The following is a 17,256-nucleotide window of genomic DNA, read 5'->3' on the forward strand; positions in this document are numbered from 1 at the left end:
TACTTCACTGGCCCTGAGAAAGAGAGCCTATTCTGTGGGCTGTCAGGATGTCACTACCTAGAAAGCATTTCTGTTTTGCCTTCCCACGCTTCGTTTGGCTTTGTTTGATGCAGAAGTTTCAAACAACAAAAATTCCCAATTGCTCCCCACTAAAAATGCAAAGAAGAGCTCTGTAGATATATGGTAATGTGCATGGCCAAGACAGGTAAGTTTGCAATAATGTACCAGGGCGTGTTGAATAATGTTATAGGGCGTGTTGAATTTTTCAACTTTCAACTTCCAAAAATGATGGGTGCTAAAAAGTTGTAACATGACTTGGGAATTGGTTAAATTAATATACAGTGGACACATGGGTTGCAAACGTGATCCATGCGGGAGGCATGTTTGCAACCCACAGCGTTTGCAACCCACGTCTGTGCATGCACGGGTCGCAATTTGACGCTTCTGTGCATGCACTAAGTGTGAATTAGCGCTTCTGCACATGTGCGCACGTTGAAACCTGGAAGTAAACCTTTCCAGAACTTCCGGGTTCAGCACGGAGCACAACCCGAAAAGACGCAACCTGAAGCGGCTGTAATCCGAGGTATGACTGTAGTTTAGTTTTGCTTGGTAAATAACGATATCGGCTTTTTAAAACGTTTTTGTGGAATTTTCAATAATTTTAAATTTGCCTTATTAAAAAAAATGTGGAAGAATGTCTGTAAAATTGCATAGAAATAATTAAAAATGACTGCCAAGTACTTGTAGTTTTATTATATATGCCTGAGCAGAGCAGACAAGTAAAAAAAGCAGACATAGCAAAAAAAAAAACAAGATAAGAAGGCTTGCTGAATATAAGCAGAGAAGTAAGCTGGGTGCTTCAATACCATCAAATGAAACAATTCTTTGTGATGATGAAAATGGAGAACAAGTAGCTGTTGCCCAAGATGGAAATGACAGAAGTTATGGATTTGTTTTATATAGAGAAACTAACATTTCTATAGCATTACCTGACGTTTCCAGAAGGTAAAATTCCAAGAGCAGTTTATGTGCTTTTAAATCAAACATAGATTTACCAAACTAAATGTTGTCCAATCACAAAAATAACAGATTTGCACCCGTCACATTCAAAAACATTTTAAGACCCCTCGCTCAAGAAATTTGCAAAAATAAATCTACTCCCCTAAAATACATTGTAATACTTTCCCCCAATTCTGTAGTGTATTGTAGTGTATAAAATATAACTGTAGTGTATAAAAATTGTTATGTATTAGTGTATATAGTTTTCCCTCAGGTCCTTGACAGTTGTTTTAGGAGGGAACTTTAGGAGGGAACTTTAGGAGGGAACTTTGAATTATGGTTGATACATTGTTTGAGCCAGCCTCTATAAAAGCAGGCCAGCTCGGCAATGCAGTTCAGTTCTGTTCTGGCTTCCGAATAAAGAGCTTCTTGAAGAACCGCTGTGTTGTCTACCCACTATTTAATAAAAATAACATTTCAACAGTGCAGGAGGGAGTGTTTATGGAAGCGGACACGGAGCCATGGATTCAAGCTACAAGAAAGAAGATTCCACCTAAACATTAGGAAGAACTTCCTGACAGAAGAACTTCCTAAGAGCTGTTCGACAGTGGAATTTGCTGCCAAGGAGTGTGGTGGAGTCTCCTTCTTTGGAGGTCTTTAAGCGGAGGCTTGACAGCCATCTGTCAGGAATGCTTTGATGGTGCTTCCTGCTTGGCAGGGGGTTGGACTGGGTGGCCCTTGTGGTCTCTTCCAACTCTATGATTCTATGATTCTAACTTTCCATTTTGGGTAGAGTGGTGTGACATTCATGCATGGAATGAAAGATCTCAGGCCTCCACTGCCCTTCAAAAAACCCAAATTCTGCTTTTACTTTGGGTTTTAGTAATTTAACAGAAATCTATTGTTTTCTGCCCTGTGTTTGTTGCATGCATCTCATTTGCAACCTGAAAACAACAACAACAAAACAACAACAACAATGGTAACTATGGATTGTATTCGCTGAATCCATTTCTGTTCTGGACATGGAACACAGATTTTTTTTTTAGATCTTTAAGATAGTAAGTGGTCTATAAATGGAAATAATAATAACCACCACAATAAATGAATGAACTTAGGTGATTTCTGCTCCCATTTGCCTTTTCGACAGAATTCTCCGATATCTCCAGTGGAAGTTAACCCTCTTGCCCCCTTCTCCCCCATAGCAGCTCCCCAGGCCCCCACAATGGGACAAGTGAATGCTATGCCATATTCTTCTTTCCCACTGAAATGACTTAGAAATATGAAGTTTGAAATGGGTGACAGTTGAGATTTAAATGTTGCAATAGTGTATAAAGACTAGAATGTCATAACTGAAGAAGGGAATGGACTAGAACTCTGAAAGACATTTTAAACACGCAGAGAGAGGGATACAAGAAAGCTGAATGTTAGGCACAATTTTGCTAGAGGTAAGTGGAAAGATATTCTTCATTTATAAATGGTTCGCTGACCCACAATAATAAAGCAGTATTGCAGAAGAAGAGTAATTATCTACTTAAGTGTCAGACTGCCTGAGGAAAAGGCTTCCCTTCTTCCCTTTTGAAAAATGAACTTGGATCAAACAAATGTATCTCTTCCTGTTTTTTTTTTTTAGTGTTGACATGCATTTCCCTTCTTCTTCTTCGTCTTCTTTTTTTAACAAGCAAAATTAATTAGTTTCCCCATTTCTTCATTCCTAATATGGAAATCAGGAGTGCAGTGCAGTTTTCCTGCTTCCCCCTTGGGCTCTCACTTCAACCAATAGCAAAATTCCTTCAGTAGCACCTTAAAGACCAACTAAGTTTTTATTTTGGTATGAGCTTTCGTGTGCATGCACACTTCTTCAGATACAGTGAAATGGAAGTTTCCAGGCACTTATGTAGAGAAGGGGTGGGGAGGGGTGGGGATGGGGAGGGGGGATCACTCAGAAGGGTGGTGGAAATGGGTGATTGACTGACTGATAGCTGTTGATGACCGCAAACGACTGCAAATGGTTTTGCATGAAAAAGCAAGGGTTGAGATGGCTGGAGATCGCTTATCATGTATAATGAGATAAGAACCCGATATCTCTGTTCAAACCAGGTCCCTCCATGGTTTTGAGCTTGGTGATAAGTTGCAATTCAGCAACTTCTCTTTCCAGTCTATTTCTGAAATTCTTTTGTAGTAAGACAGCTACTTTGAGATCTTGTATAGAATGTCCTGGGAGATTGAAGTGTTCTCCTACTGGTTTTTCTGTCTTCTGGTTCCTGATGTCAGATTTATGTCCATTTATCCTTTGGCGTAGGGTTTGGCCTGTTTGTCCAATATAGAGAGCTGAAGGGCACTGTTGGCATTTGATGGCATACACAATGTTAGAGGATGAGCAATTAAATATTGTGTATGCCATCAAATGCCAACAGTGCCCTTCAGCTCTCTATATTGGACAAACAGGCCAAACCCTACGCCAAAGGATAAATGGACATAAATCTGACATCAGGAACCAGAAGACAGAAAAACCAGTAGGAGAACACTTCAATCTCCCAGGACATTCTATACAAGATCTCAAAGTAGCTGTCTTACTACAAAAGAATTTCAGAAATAGACTGGAAAGAGAAGTTGCTGAATTGCAACTTATCACCAAGCTCAAAACCATGGAGGGACCTGGTTTGAACAGAGATATCGGGTTCTTATCTCATTATACATGATAAGCGATCTCCAGCCATCTCAACCCTTGCTTTTTCATGCAAAACCATTTGCAGTCGTTTGCGGTCATCAACAGCTATCAGTCAGTCAATCACCCATTTCCACCACCCTTCTGAGTGATCCCCCCTCCCCATCCCCACCCCTCCCCACCCCTTCTCTACATAAGTGCCTGGAAACTTCCATTTCACTGTATCTGAAGAAGTGTGCATGCACACGAAAGCTCATACCAAAATAAAAACTTAGTTGGTCTTTAAGGTGCTACTGAAGGAATTTTTTTATTTTACTTCGATCCAGACCAACACGGCTACCTACCTTCAACCAATAGCGTCCTTTATGAAGGCACTTTCTACAGCATGCTGGAAAGACTAGCAAATAAATTACTAGAGCTTTAATAAGCCCAACAGCGCCTGTTGCTCGAGGCAGAGAAATAATCTCCCAGAACCGCAAAAGAAATCCTATCAGAAAATAAACTTATTGCTTTCTAATACAGTCATACCTCGGTTTAAGTACGCCTCGGTTTGAGTATTTTCAGTTTAAGTACTCCGCGGACCTGTCTGGAACGGATTAATCCACTTTCCATTACTTTCAATGGGAAAGTTCGCTTCAGGTTAAGTACGCTTCAGTTTAAGTACTCCATGGACTGTCTGGAACGGATTAATCCACTTTCCATTACTTTCAATGGGAAAGTTCGCTTCAGGTTAAGTACGCTTCAGGTTAAGTACGGACTTCCGGAACCAATTACATTCATACCTCGGGTTAAGCACGCTTCAGGTTGAGTACTCCGCGGACCTGTCTGGAACGGATTAATCCACTTTCCATTACTTTCAATGGGAAAGTTCGCTTCAGGTTAAGTACGCTTCAGGTTAAGTACGGACTTCCGGAACCAATTACATTCATACCTCGGGTTAAGCACGCTTCAGTTTAAGTACTCCATGGACTGTCTGGAACGGATTAATCCACTTTCCATTACTTTCAATGGGAAAGTTCGCTTCAGGTTAAGTACGCTTCAGGTTAAGTACGGACTTCCGGAACCAATTACATTCATACTTCGGGTTAAGTACGCTTCAGGTTGAGTACTCCGCGGATCCGTCTGGAACAGATTAATCCACTTTCAATGGGAAAGTTCGCTTCAGGTTAAGTACGCTTCAGTTTAAGTACTCCACGGACTGTCTGGAACAGATTAATCCACTTTCCATTACTTTCAATGGGAAAGTTCACTTCAGGTTAAGTACGCTTCAGGTTAAGTACAGACTTCCGGAACCAATTGTGTTTGTAAACCGAGGTACCACTGTATCTCTTTGGCTAAAATATACAGCACTGTGTCCCAGATACTTAACAAAGCAATCCTATACATGTAGACTCCGAAGTAAGTTTGCACTGTGTTTTTCAAGGGAAGTGTCCCTTGGATTACAGCTTCAGACAGCATTTTAGACTAGGGGTGTTTACTGACCTGGTTTGGCGCTTCAGAAAACAACTGGAGTGCCGTGAAGGCTTCCTGATTTGGTTTGGGTCTGAATCTGAATTCTAGTTTTTTGGGGGGAAACCTTCTTCATTACCTATTATGGGCAAAATTTAAAACAACTACAGACACTGTGGCAGTGGTAGGGCGACCCGGAATGGACAATAAAAGAGGGGTGATAATCTCATTCCTCAAGTCTTTATAAGGAGTGCAAGCCAGAAGGGCATGTGCCACCGATTCAGTACTGCCATCTCCACAGGGACATAAGCATTTTTGTGGGGAATCTGTTGGAATCGTCCCTCAGGTACAGCCGAGGGCAATACATTCTATCTTGCGAGAGTAGAAGCGCGTCTGTATTTTAGAATTGCTAGGTTATGCAGATAGGGTGCCAGAGAGTCGATATGGGAAGGTGGAAAATAGTCATAACATGGGCAAAATTTCTTTATTGTAGCCGTGTTGTTCTGATGCTCAATATCATTTAGGAGTTGACAAATTAGACTGTTTGCTTTACTAAAACCCAAAGTGAGTAGCTGTTGCGGTGATAAACCACAAGAGTGATGTTTTTTGATAGATAATTTCAGCTTGAGGAGCTTTGGAGAGATACTTCTTCAGTTTATGCAAGCCCCAAATCTGTCTGAACTGGCCTGCTTCAGTTCTTGATTTGGGATTCATTCAAATCTAATGCAAACCCTTATTTTAAAACTCTGAGGTCGCGGTCCTGCACCTACTTACCTTGGAATAGTTTTCCTTGGGACTTACTTCTAAGTAGACATGCTTAGGACTGTACAGTAACGGTGGAACCCTAAAGAACTCACATTGAAAAAATAGGACTTACTGCAAAGTAAATATGCATAGGATTGCAACTGTGCAATTTTTACATCAGTTTACCTGGGAACAAGCCCCACTGGACTCAATAGGACTTACATCTGAGTAGACACATATAGGAATCTGCTATACAAAACTCTTGTATCTTAAGAGACCAGATGATGCTAATTATGGCACCTGAAATGTGCCACAAATCTCTAATTATACAGTGAGGGCCCGCAAATTATATGCTCCAGAAATTACAGTTGTATGACCAAAATATATTAACATTTGCAAATCTAATCAGTTATGGCAATAGAATGATTGGCCACAAGCCACTACAGATCTGAAAATACTTAAACCCACTGAAGTCACAGCTCTGGTCATGGAAGCTGTGTAATACAACTGTTTTGTCACAACTGTTACTAGCAATGATTCCAGAGTTCATAATCCCCACCTAGGGTTGCCATATTTCAAAGTAAAAATCCAGATACAAAAGACTAAAAATAACTTTGAAGTTTTTGTTAAGCTTTTTTATGTAAAATCTCAAAGAAACAAAACCACAGACCTGAAATTTTTGAGCTATTTTTAAGAAAAATCGATTTTCCCCAACATTGCTGTGATTTCTGCCTAGCCACTGCATACAACTGCTGAATCGTGGCAAGACATATGGCAACCCTGCCCGCCGCCACCATTCAGAATGTGAATTTTTGCAGCCCAGAATGTTTGGATGTGTTTAAAAATGAGTGCTGTTTTCTCCAGGAAGATAAACTACTGCTTGGAATATAAAAGGGGATTCTGCACATGTGTGTTCAATGCGCTTCAACTATTCTTCGAGATTTTCATCTATTTTCTATCCAAATCCTCACTGCTTCAGGCAGAGCCTTGTGAAATTCCCCAAAAGCTGACTTTTCAGGCTCACTCAGTCATTTATGCAGCTTGAAATATTTGAAATGGAGCGCTTGGGTCAAAGCATTCAGACAAATAATGCAAAGATCTTCTTTCCGTAGGTGCTGAATTCCCATCAGGATCACAGAACTTGGGAGTTTGGAGCTGTTTGTTAGGTATATGTATATACTGTTTAGAAGGGAAGGGAAGGGAACGTTCTGAGATGGAATAATAAATCAGTTGTGCCTTAACATGATGCAAACCAGATGTTCTCATTTGCCCACTCCGCCCTGTGGAACGATTCCGCGATCTGCGCCCTGAAGAAGTGGCTGATTTATTTCGCACAACACAGCTGGTTGGGAATGTAGTGGAGCAACATTTTGGTGGGACTTCACTCACCATTTCCGTTCAGGTTAGTAAACACTTATGTCGTGCCCTCTTTATCGTGCTCTTCCACAACTTTGAGCCCTTCAGATTTTTTGCACTATTTACTACTACTACTACTACTCATACCTGCCAAGTTGCTGTCAGAGAAATAAGGGACCGGGCCGGAAATAGCAGACTGGAAATAGCATTGCCGCCATTTTGGAACTGGGCGGAGCATGCTCAGAAGTGACTTTTGATGCTGCTTTGCCCAGTTCCAAAATGGCCGCCGCGCCAGAAGTCGCACTGCAGCCATTTTGGAACTGGGCAGAGCAGCATCAAAAGTCGCTTCTGAGCATGCTCTGCCCAGTTCCAAAATGGCCGCCGCGCCAGAATAAACCGGGGGGAAACAAAAAAATCCGTTTTTTCAGCTAGGAACAGCTGGAAAAGAGGGGATTTCCCGGGAAAAACGGGAGACTTGGCAGCTATGCTACTACTACTACTACTACTACATTTATATACCGCCCTACATCTGTAGATCTCAGGGCTGTTCGCAGCATAAAATTACCACATGGAAAACACATAACACATAATAAAAATAAGAACAAAAACAAACCAATAATCCCCATTCCCATAACACATTTAAAAAGGGCACCGTATGTCAATAAATCCAGGGCCTGGTTGAAGAGGAATGTTTTCAACTGGCACCTAAAGGTGTATAATGAAGGCGCCAGGTGAACTTCCCTGGGGAGAGCATTCCACAGACGGAGCCACTGCAGAGCAGGCCTGTTCTCGTGTTGCCACCCTCTGGACCTCTTGAGGAGGCGGCACACAAAGGAGGGCCTCAGAAGATGATCTCAGGGTCCAGGTCGGTTCATATAGAGAGAGTTGATCTTTGAAGTATTGTAGTCCTGAGGTGTTTAATGCAGTGGTTCCCAATTAACAAAGTAATGTGGATGGCCTGTTTTTGAAAAGCCAATCCATGGACCCCTACTTTTGAAAGTTTCGATATCTCTATGGTAGTTTTTGTTATGGGAATGGTGCCATGGATCTCCTGGGTGGGTTACATGGCTCCCCTGGGGCCACAGACCACCAATTGGGAACCCTGCCTGGTTTAAGGCCACACACACACACATTTTTAAACATCTGGACTTTGTCCACTTCCTTACTTTCTCACTTGTTTGTGCTTTGCTGGTTGGCAGCAACCATTTTGGGGCAGAAACCATGGCAAGAGTGGGGAGAGAGATCATGATTAGAAATTCCCCCATAGGAAATAATGGAAACCGTCAGCTCGTTATGTGAACGCTTGCCTGTTGAACTATTTCCCGGAAACGCATTGTGGCCTGTAAGCGGGACCACTAAAATCTAAATAACAACAACAGTTTGGATCCAGTGGTCACCTCTGATACCTCAGTCCTTTTGGTAAAACCATGTTGTGCAAAAATGGCCAATTTGCCACGCCACTCCTCGTCTGCCAACAGCTAACTCTCTTGGTGAGCACCATAGTTATTGGGAGCATTTATGATACGAGATGCCAAGGGCTGGGGGAATAAATGTGCCAGCCTTTATTTCTCTTCAGACCACCTTTTCCTATTTGATGAGGAACTGAAATAAAAAAGGTGTCTGTTCCCGAAAGCTTTGGCGCCAAATCTTACCCACGAGAGCGCTATAAATTAATGCACAATGAAATTGGATTTAAATTATTAATGGGCGATATTTTTGAATACCCAAGAGAGACCCGTCGGCTGCTCTTATCTCAGTCTCCTTCTCCATCCCCTTCCCTTTCTTCTCATCTACAGGACGGTCCTGAAGCTGGACAGACTGTGAAGGTGAGTGCTTGTTTTATTATGCAGAGTACAAATTAATAAGAGACAATTATGAGATCTAATAAAACCAGTCAGCTGCGGCACATTGCAGCATTGCTATTTTATCCTTGAAGCTGGAGGGATCCCGAATCTTCTGTGCGGCTGTGAATAGATTGATTGAAAGGGAATATGGTGCAATATGCTTACACCTCACCACCTCTCCAGTCTTAAGCAGTGACTCTTGACCGCTGGTCCATGGAACGGTTCCATCTCGGCACACTGCTGTCTTCTGGGTTTGGGACCTCCACAGCCGGGTGGGGATCTTAAGAGCCTGGCTGGGTCAGACTCTCAGTCCAGCTAGTCCAAAATTTGTTAAGAAGAAGAAGAGTTTGGATTTGATATCCCGCTTTATCACTACCCGAAGGAGTCTCAAAGCGGCTAACATTCTCCTTTCCCTTCCTCCCCCACAACAAACACTCTGTGAGGTGAGTGGGGCTGAGAGACTTCAGAGAAGTGTGACTAGCCCAAGGTCACCCAGCAGCTGCATGTGGAGGAGTGGAGATGCGAACCCGGTTCCCCAGATTACAAGTCTACCGCTCTTAACCACTACACCACACTGGTTAACTCATAGTGGCCAGACAGATGCCTCTGGGAAGCAAGGCAAGAAGGCAACAGCCCTTTCCGTAGTGTATGCCCTTCCGTAGTGTATGCATGGACGTTCTGCTCAGCTGTCATAACTAATACTTATCCTTCATATGCTTGCATAATCCATTTGTTTGTGTGGGTGTGTGGCTGCCCTTCTGTGACAGTGAATTCCAGAACCTAAGTACAGTATTGCTATTGTGAAAAGAGATATTTCTTTTGGTCTGTCCTGAACCGGATGGGTCTGTCAATCCACTTTTCAGTCAGTGACCTTCAGTTCTTGTTATATGATAAACTTCCTTCCCTCCCCGCCTTGATTTTCCACAGCCAGCCAACAGCCACCTCCTTTTACCAGCAGGTCCCCATGTGGATCACAATCATTAAATGCTAAATTAAAACAGATTACAATCGCAGGAATAGGGTGGATTCTGAAAACACTCATAAAGGTAAAGGTAAAGGGGACCCTGACAGTTAAGTCCAGTTGCGAACGACTCTGGGGTTGTGGCGCTCATCTTGCTTTACTGGCTGAGGGAGCCGACGTTTGTCCGCAGACAGTTTTTCCGGGTCATGTGGCCAGCATGACTAAGCCGCTTCTGCCGAAACCAGAGCAGCGCGCGGAACCGCCGTTTGCCTTCCCGCAGGAGCGGTACCTATTTACCTACTTGCACTTTTTGGGGTGCTTTTGAACTGTCAGGTTGGCAGGAGCTGGGACCGAGCAACGGGAGCTCACCCCATCATGGGGATTCGAACTGCCGATCTTCTGATCGGCAAGCCCAAGTCTCAGTGGTTTAGACCACAGCGCCACCCACATCCCTCATATCAAGTGTCAAAGACCAGGGTAAAAGGATTTTCATTCCACGAAAGCTGTATAGTGAAGCGTGCTAATTGGAAGGGACGTTGGTCTTACTTGCACACAAGCAAGTATGTCTCCTCATGAGTTAGCACCCAGTGGTTTGCAGCTGAGCTTTTGAGATAATGCGCTGAAGAAAAGATGGTGTTTGAAGATGCTAGGGAAACTCTGTATTTTTCTCTCTGGGCGCACCTTCAACCCTTGTCCCTGGAGGGCTGTGTCTATGTACGCTCTCTGCTGGCATCTTGTGGGTCTTGTGCTGTGCCTCTTTCCCTTACACCTCTGTGTGGCACTCATTCGACACTGCTTGTAAGAAGAGAAATGATTTGAACTCCTGCCTGCACTGATTCCTAGAGATTTGCAGTAACATGGACAATACTGGTGTGCCACTGAGGCTGATGGGGCAGTGATGCTGTGTGTATGTGTGTGGAGGGGGGTGTGTGATGCAGGGGATGTACTGGGGGCATGCAATGAGCTCTGTGCAACGTGTAGGTGGTTTTGCTGGGCTCTAGTGGTGTTCCAAGGGGATGAGTCTGTCAATTTTTAAATTGCACTTTTTGGATTTTCTGGTTGTGTGTGTTCCCCCCCCCCTCCCGTCCTGGGCTCACCACACATTGAATATGGCAGTTTCCCAAGAATAGGAGTGGCCTATCTCTGTTCCCGGTGTAATGTGAGTATAGGATTTACCCGCTAAAGGCCCTGTTAGGGTTGATTAAGACAACACTAACGTCTGACAACAGCAAATGGAAGCAATTCTCTTCCTTCCCATTTCCTGCATTGACCTTATTTGTGGGATAGCTTGTGTTACCACCTGGGAATAGCTAGCGGGGATGGAAGAAGAAAGAGAGAGTGTGTGTGTAGGGAGAAAGAACAACAACTACAACTTTTAGTTCTCCTCGGATGGATGGATAGGGCAAAGATTCACAAATCTCACTGAGGAAGCCCAACAGTGAAATCCCATTCTTTTCTTCATTTACTGCCTTTCCCATTCATGGCCTTGAAATTACTCCTCCCCGTCCAATCCACTTCTGCACCACAGTGGTCCCATGAGGTCTACTGCCACTGGTACAGTGTTTGACTGGTAGCTTTTCGTCTACCCACTATAATCCCCCCCCCCAAAACCCTTTCTGCATTGCCAACATGGCACTCACGGATACCAGCAATCCCACTAGTACCTTCTATGGCACTCGAAAAACGTCACAGTAAATATCTCCACAAACCCACAATACACAAGATACTGTTTGCTCTTCCTGTTTAGTTCCTGTTTGCACTGGCTTTGTGTCACCTCTATTAAAAATTCCACCTCAAACATGAAAACATTTCATTGAATACACAAACTCCCCTCCATTCTGAACAGTGGAGAGATGCAACGAGCTTCTTTCTGAGAGCGAGTGCAGCAGGGCCTGACACATGTGCCCGTTCCCCATTTTTGGGGGAGGCATGCCTGCACAATTTTTTAGATACAGCAGCCATTTTTGTTACACCACATCCCTCACAGCAGCCATTTTCTGTTATGCTGGCATACCCATGGCAGCCATTTTGTGACTGGGGACCACCACTGCCTCAGAATTCCAGATGTGCTCACTGGCTCATAAAGTTTGAAAGTCTTGCCGTATTCAAATTAATCTTGCAAATCCAATATCGGCAGTGGGGCAAAACATTGAACGATGTTAGTGTTTGGCACAAAGGCATGTTGTTAACCATTTCCTTTGCCTCGTGTAATGAACAGACATTCTTTCCCCACTCCTTCCCATTGTTTAGACAAATAGCACCACTTCCCAGCATCATGTGGAGGCTGCTGCAAATGATAGCCACCTTGTGACTGACTCCCCACTGCTGCCATTAAGCATAGAACCAGCCATCAAGTTCTTCTGGAGGGTGGCATGGCAAGTTCCCACACCAACGCTTTGACTTGTGGGCAACAGTGATATGGAAATTTTATGTGCTGGGCTCTAGAATGTCACTGAGGCTGGTAGTTCATACTGTTGCATGCATCCTGTCACGGTCCGGTTGGCAGACGGTTGAAGCCCTGGCTGAGGACGTCGGGGCCAGAGGCAAGATGGTGGTGTAGAAGCAGGAGCAGGAGCAGGAGCAGGTGCAGGGCTGAGGGTCCAGCAGCAGGCAGTCACAGGGTCAAAGAACAAGGCAGAGCTGAAGGTCTGGGAGTCAAGGAGCAAGGCATCGGCAAGGGAAAGGTCCAAGGGTCGAGGATCAAGGCGTCGGCAAGGGTCCAAGGAGCAAGACGCCAGAGGCAACCAGGCAGGGATAGCGTTGCTGTGGCAAAGAGCTGAAGGGAAAAGCTGAGCTTTTATCCCTCCCAGCTCCTGCCACCAGGTGCAGTGAGGTATCAAGTGGCCTCACCTGAGTGACCACTCCTTGCCTCTCCAGCACAAGCTGAGGCACGCCCCAGTCTTGCAAAGCATAGAATCATAGAATAGAATCATAGAGTTGGAAGAGACCACAAGGGCCATCCAGTCCAACCCCCTGCCAAGCAGGAAACACCATCAAAGCATTCTTGACATATGCCTGTCAAGCCTCTGCTTAAAGACCTCCAAAGAAGGAGACTCCACCACACTCCTTGGCAGCAAATTCCACTGCCGAACAGCTCTTACTGTCAGGAAGTTCTTCCTAATGTTTAGGTGGAATTTTCTTTCTTGTAGTTTGAATCCGTTTCTCCGTGTCCGCTTCTCTGGAGCAGCAGAAAACAACCTTTCTCCCTCCTCTATATGACATCCTTTTATATATTTGAACATGGTTATCATATCACCCCTTAACCTTCTCTTCTCCAGGCTAAACATACCCAGCTCCCTAAGCCGTTCCTCATAAGGCATCGTTTCCAGGCCTTTGACCATTTTGGTTGCCCTCTTCTGGACACGTTCCAGCTTATCAGTATCCTTCTTGAACTGTGGTGCCCAGAACTGGACACAGTACTCCAGGTGAGGTCTGACCAGAGCAGAATACAGTGGTACTATTACTTCCCTTGATCTAGATGCTATACTCCTATTGATGCAGCCCAGAATTGCATTGGCTTTTTTAGCTGCTGCATCACACTGCTGACTCATGTCAAGTTTGTGGTCTACCAAGACTCCTAGATCCTTTTCACATGTACTGCTCTCAAGCCAGGTGTCTCCCATCCTGTATTTGTGCCTTTCATTTTTTTTGCCCAAGTGTAGTACTTTACATTTCTCCTTGTTAAAATTCATCTTGTTTGCTTTGGCCCAGTTGTCTAATCTGTTAAGGTCATTCTGAAGTGTGATCCTGTCCTCTGGGGTGTTAGCCACCCCTCCCAATTTGGTGTCATCTGCAAACTTGCTCAGGATGCCCTCAAGCCCATCATCCAAGTCATTGATAAAGATGTTGAACAAGACTGGGCCCAAGACAGAACCCTGTGGCACCCCACTAGTCACTACTCTCCAGGATGAGGAGGAGCCATTGATGAGCACCCTTTGGGTTCGGTCAGTAAGCCAGTTACAAATCCACTGAATGGTAGCATTGTCTAGCCCACATTTTACCAGCTTCTTTACAAGAATATCATGGGGCACCTTGTCAAATGCCTTGCTGAAATCAAGATAGGCTACATCCACAGCGTTCCCTTCATCTACCAGGCTTGTAATTCTGTCAAAAAATGAGATCAGATTAGTCTGACATGACTTATTTTTCAGGAACCCATGCTGACTTTTAGTGATCACAGAGTTTCTTTCTAGGTGCTCACAGACTGTTTGCTTAATGATCTGCTCTAGAATCTTTCCTGGTATTGATGTCAGGCTGACTGGGCGGTAATTGTTTGGGTCCTCTCTTTTCCCCTTTTTGAAAATAGGGACAACATTTGCCCTCCTCCAGTCTGCTGGAACTTCGCCTGTTCTCCAGGAATTTTCAAAGATTATTGCCAGTGGTTCTGAAATCACCTCTGCCAGTTCTTTTAATACTCTTGGATGTAGTTCATCTGGCCCTGGAGACTTGAATACATCTAAACTAGCCAAGTATTCTTGTACTACCTCCTTACTTATTCTGGGCTGTATTTCACCTGCTGAATCATCTGCTCCATATTCTTCAGGTCGGGCGTTGTTTTCTTTCTTGGAGAAGACTGAGGCAAAGAAGGCATTGAGGAGTTCTGCCCTTTCTCTGTCCCCTGTTTGCATTTCACCATCTTCTCCTCTGAGTGACCCCACTGTTTCCTTGTTTTTCCTTTTGCTACGGACATACCCATAAAAGCCCTTTTTGTTGCTTTTAACCTCTCTAGCGAGCCTGAGCACTACAGGCCCCAGAGCCTGACTCCTGCCCATACTCCTGACACATCCTAATTTTGGAACAGCAAGAGACTCCTGGAATTCCAGTGCTTACTCAGGGTTCAATTTCCTTGGAATGCAAGTTAATGGAGACTGTGGTGTCTTTGGGCTAAAATTGGTTTTATCTGCACATATATACAACTTGAGCATAGGATGGAGGGGCTCACAACAAGAACACTCCAACAGATCTTGTTTCCTCATTAGGTTGTCAGAGAGACCCCCAGGCTACTGCTTTGAGCCCAGCCTTGAGCAAGACAAACCTCTCCATGCCTCCAACTTCCAGCATCACTCAAAACTCAGCCACACACAAACCCCCCCACCCTGTGCCCAGCCTATTTTTCTCCATCCTATGAGAAAACAATCATATTTTTATTGTATTTTTAATATTCTGTTGGAAGCCGCCCAGAGTGGCTGGGGTATATATATTATTACAGTGGTACCTTGACTTATGAAGACGATCTGTTCTGCGGCCGTCTTCATAAGTCGTGAGGTTTTCGGATGTCGAAGCGCCGCTTTGGCACATGCGCGAAGCGTGCGTGTGCGCCGAGAAAAGACTTCCGGGGGTTGTCGACTTCGGAAGTCGAAGTGTTGGGTTGTCGAGGTATGACTGTATTATTATCCAGCCAGATGAAGTGAAAAAAGGCCCACCCATTTGTCTCTATGGCAACAGGGCAAATGAATGGACATGTGAATGGTAGCCCTTAACTGGCCATGTGAGCCCATTATCTTATAAAGGAACTTGTCTGACCAGTTCAGCAGCCTCTTCTGCTAGATTCTAAACCTCCTTGGCCTGCAAAGGACCTGCAAATATAACCCAGACTGACACACACATGCTGAAACCTATAACAAGACATATTATGGCTATTGTAGGGGTAGGTCATAACTTCTAGTGGTCTCATAGTAGTGCTTCTTATGTGCTAAGTCTCTGTATCACACTGTGAGAGAGACAGGGCCGGCTCGCCCATTGACTCCAGTGGTGTGGGGCACCGGGGCGCTCAGGGGGGCGCTGAGGGGCGCTCCAGCAAGTGGAGGAGCTGCGCGGTGGCCTCCCTTTTCCCTCCGCCAGCCTCGCCGCTCAGGATCTCCGCTCAGGGAGGTAAGCGAGCGGAGCAGGGGCACTAGGACCCTGTTCTGCTCTGCAGCACCAGGGTCACCCCTCACCCCGACGCTGCGTTTCATTGGCATTCCTGTTGGCAGGAAGGCTCGGGTGCCTTCCCACAGTCTAGGACTCTCCCCGCTGCCCTGCTGGCTCCGCGGGCCTGGGACGCCGGGCCTCTCTGCAGGCCGCACTCTCCCTTCCTGGCCCTGTGGCTCTCAGCTCAGCCGAGGCGTCGCCCCAAGGCCTTCCGGCTCGGGGGAGACGGCGCGCTCCTCCAGGGAAGGTAAGAGCTTTCCTTTTTAAAAAAAATGGAGGGGAAGAGCTGGAGGTGCAGAGTTTTTTTTTAAAAAAAAGAGTGGGGGTGGGGGGCGCCCAAGGGATCCCTGCACCAGGGCGCCCAATGTGCTAAAGACGGCCCTGGTGAGAGAAGGATGTTGCAGTTGACTAGGCACCACATTCTCAAATTATTACTGCAGTGGTTTGAAAGGCTGGGTTGATCAACTACGTAATCACAGATTGAACCATGCGAATTTAAATCCATAGCAGGCTGTGATGACCTCACTGTTGGGCTATAGGATTCCCTGCAAGTGCATTCACAAACAAAGTGTTAGTTGAAAGAAGTGCTCCCTTGATTAGCCATCAGCAAGTATATACACCGTATCATGCTTTTAGAATTAAAGGGTAGGGGGGGGGATTGATTTTCTATTGTATGAGAGCCACAGGCCACTTGATGTGTGCAGCCAATGGGTTTTGAAGATATGTTGATGGCTTGGGGCTTCTTGTCCCATTAGCTTAATAAATGTAATGAGATGACAACACCCCACTGATGTTATTGCAAACTCCCGGATTTTCAACATCACACGTTGTACTCTCTTCTAGATATATGAGCTGCTTTTCTGGAGAGCACCATAATTTGCGATAATTTATTGTCCCTATGCTGATGGCATGGGCTTTTAAAAAAAGAAATAAAGAGAAAATTCAAACTCTGAGTATTTTAATAAAATTAGTTGCATTCCCAATCCATTTCTGATTCAATTACCTTAATCACAGTCTGAAAAAGGTCTGTCCGGGTCAATGCTTGGTGCACCTGAGGGACCATGAGACTTGAAACCAATCATTAGGTATGAAAACCACATCTTAAATTGCAATAAATAATGTTTCTCTCTCGCCAGCATCAAATGTTTCCTTGGTCCAAAAAGGAGAAAAAGATAAACACAAAACGAAATGACATGTTTATCTGTGAAAAAAGAGCAAACGTCATTGTTCATTTTGATGGGCGTAGATTAGGCATCACTAACTAGGCCATTTCTCTTCCTTCTCTCACCTCTCTGTGTAGTCTTAAAAAGTTTGGGGAACTGGAGGAA

The 17,256-nt window shown here is 44.7% G+C and overlaps 1 protein-coding gene across 12 annotated transcripts in view; it reads left to right on the forward strand.

Moving 5' to 3' along the window:
* The window catches only part of FHIT (fragile histidine triad diadenosine triphosphatase), a 1,052,598-nt gene that overhangs the window by 820,603 nt on the left and 214,739 nt on the right, over positions 1-17,256 (forward strand). For all 12 annotated transcript variants that reach the window (XM_088662578.1, XM_088662587.1, XM_088662582.1 and 9 more), the window contains 2 exons: positions 7,114-7,259; positions 9,010-9,039. In XM_088662578.1, the coding sequence (XP_088518704.1) occupies positions 7,114-7,259; positions 9,010-9,039 (176 nt within the window). The remainder of the gene's footprint in view (positions 1-7,113; positions 7,260-9,009; positions 9,040-17,256) is intronic.

This window comes from Zootoca vivipara, chromosome 2 (assembly GCF_965207765.1).
Source record: "Zootoca vivipara chromosome 2, rZooViv2.hap1.1, whole genome shotgun sequence".
Classification (NCBI taxonomy): domain Eukaryota; kingdom Metazoa; phylum Chordata; class Lepidosauria; order Squamata; family Lacertidae; genus Zootoca; species Zootoca vivipara.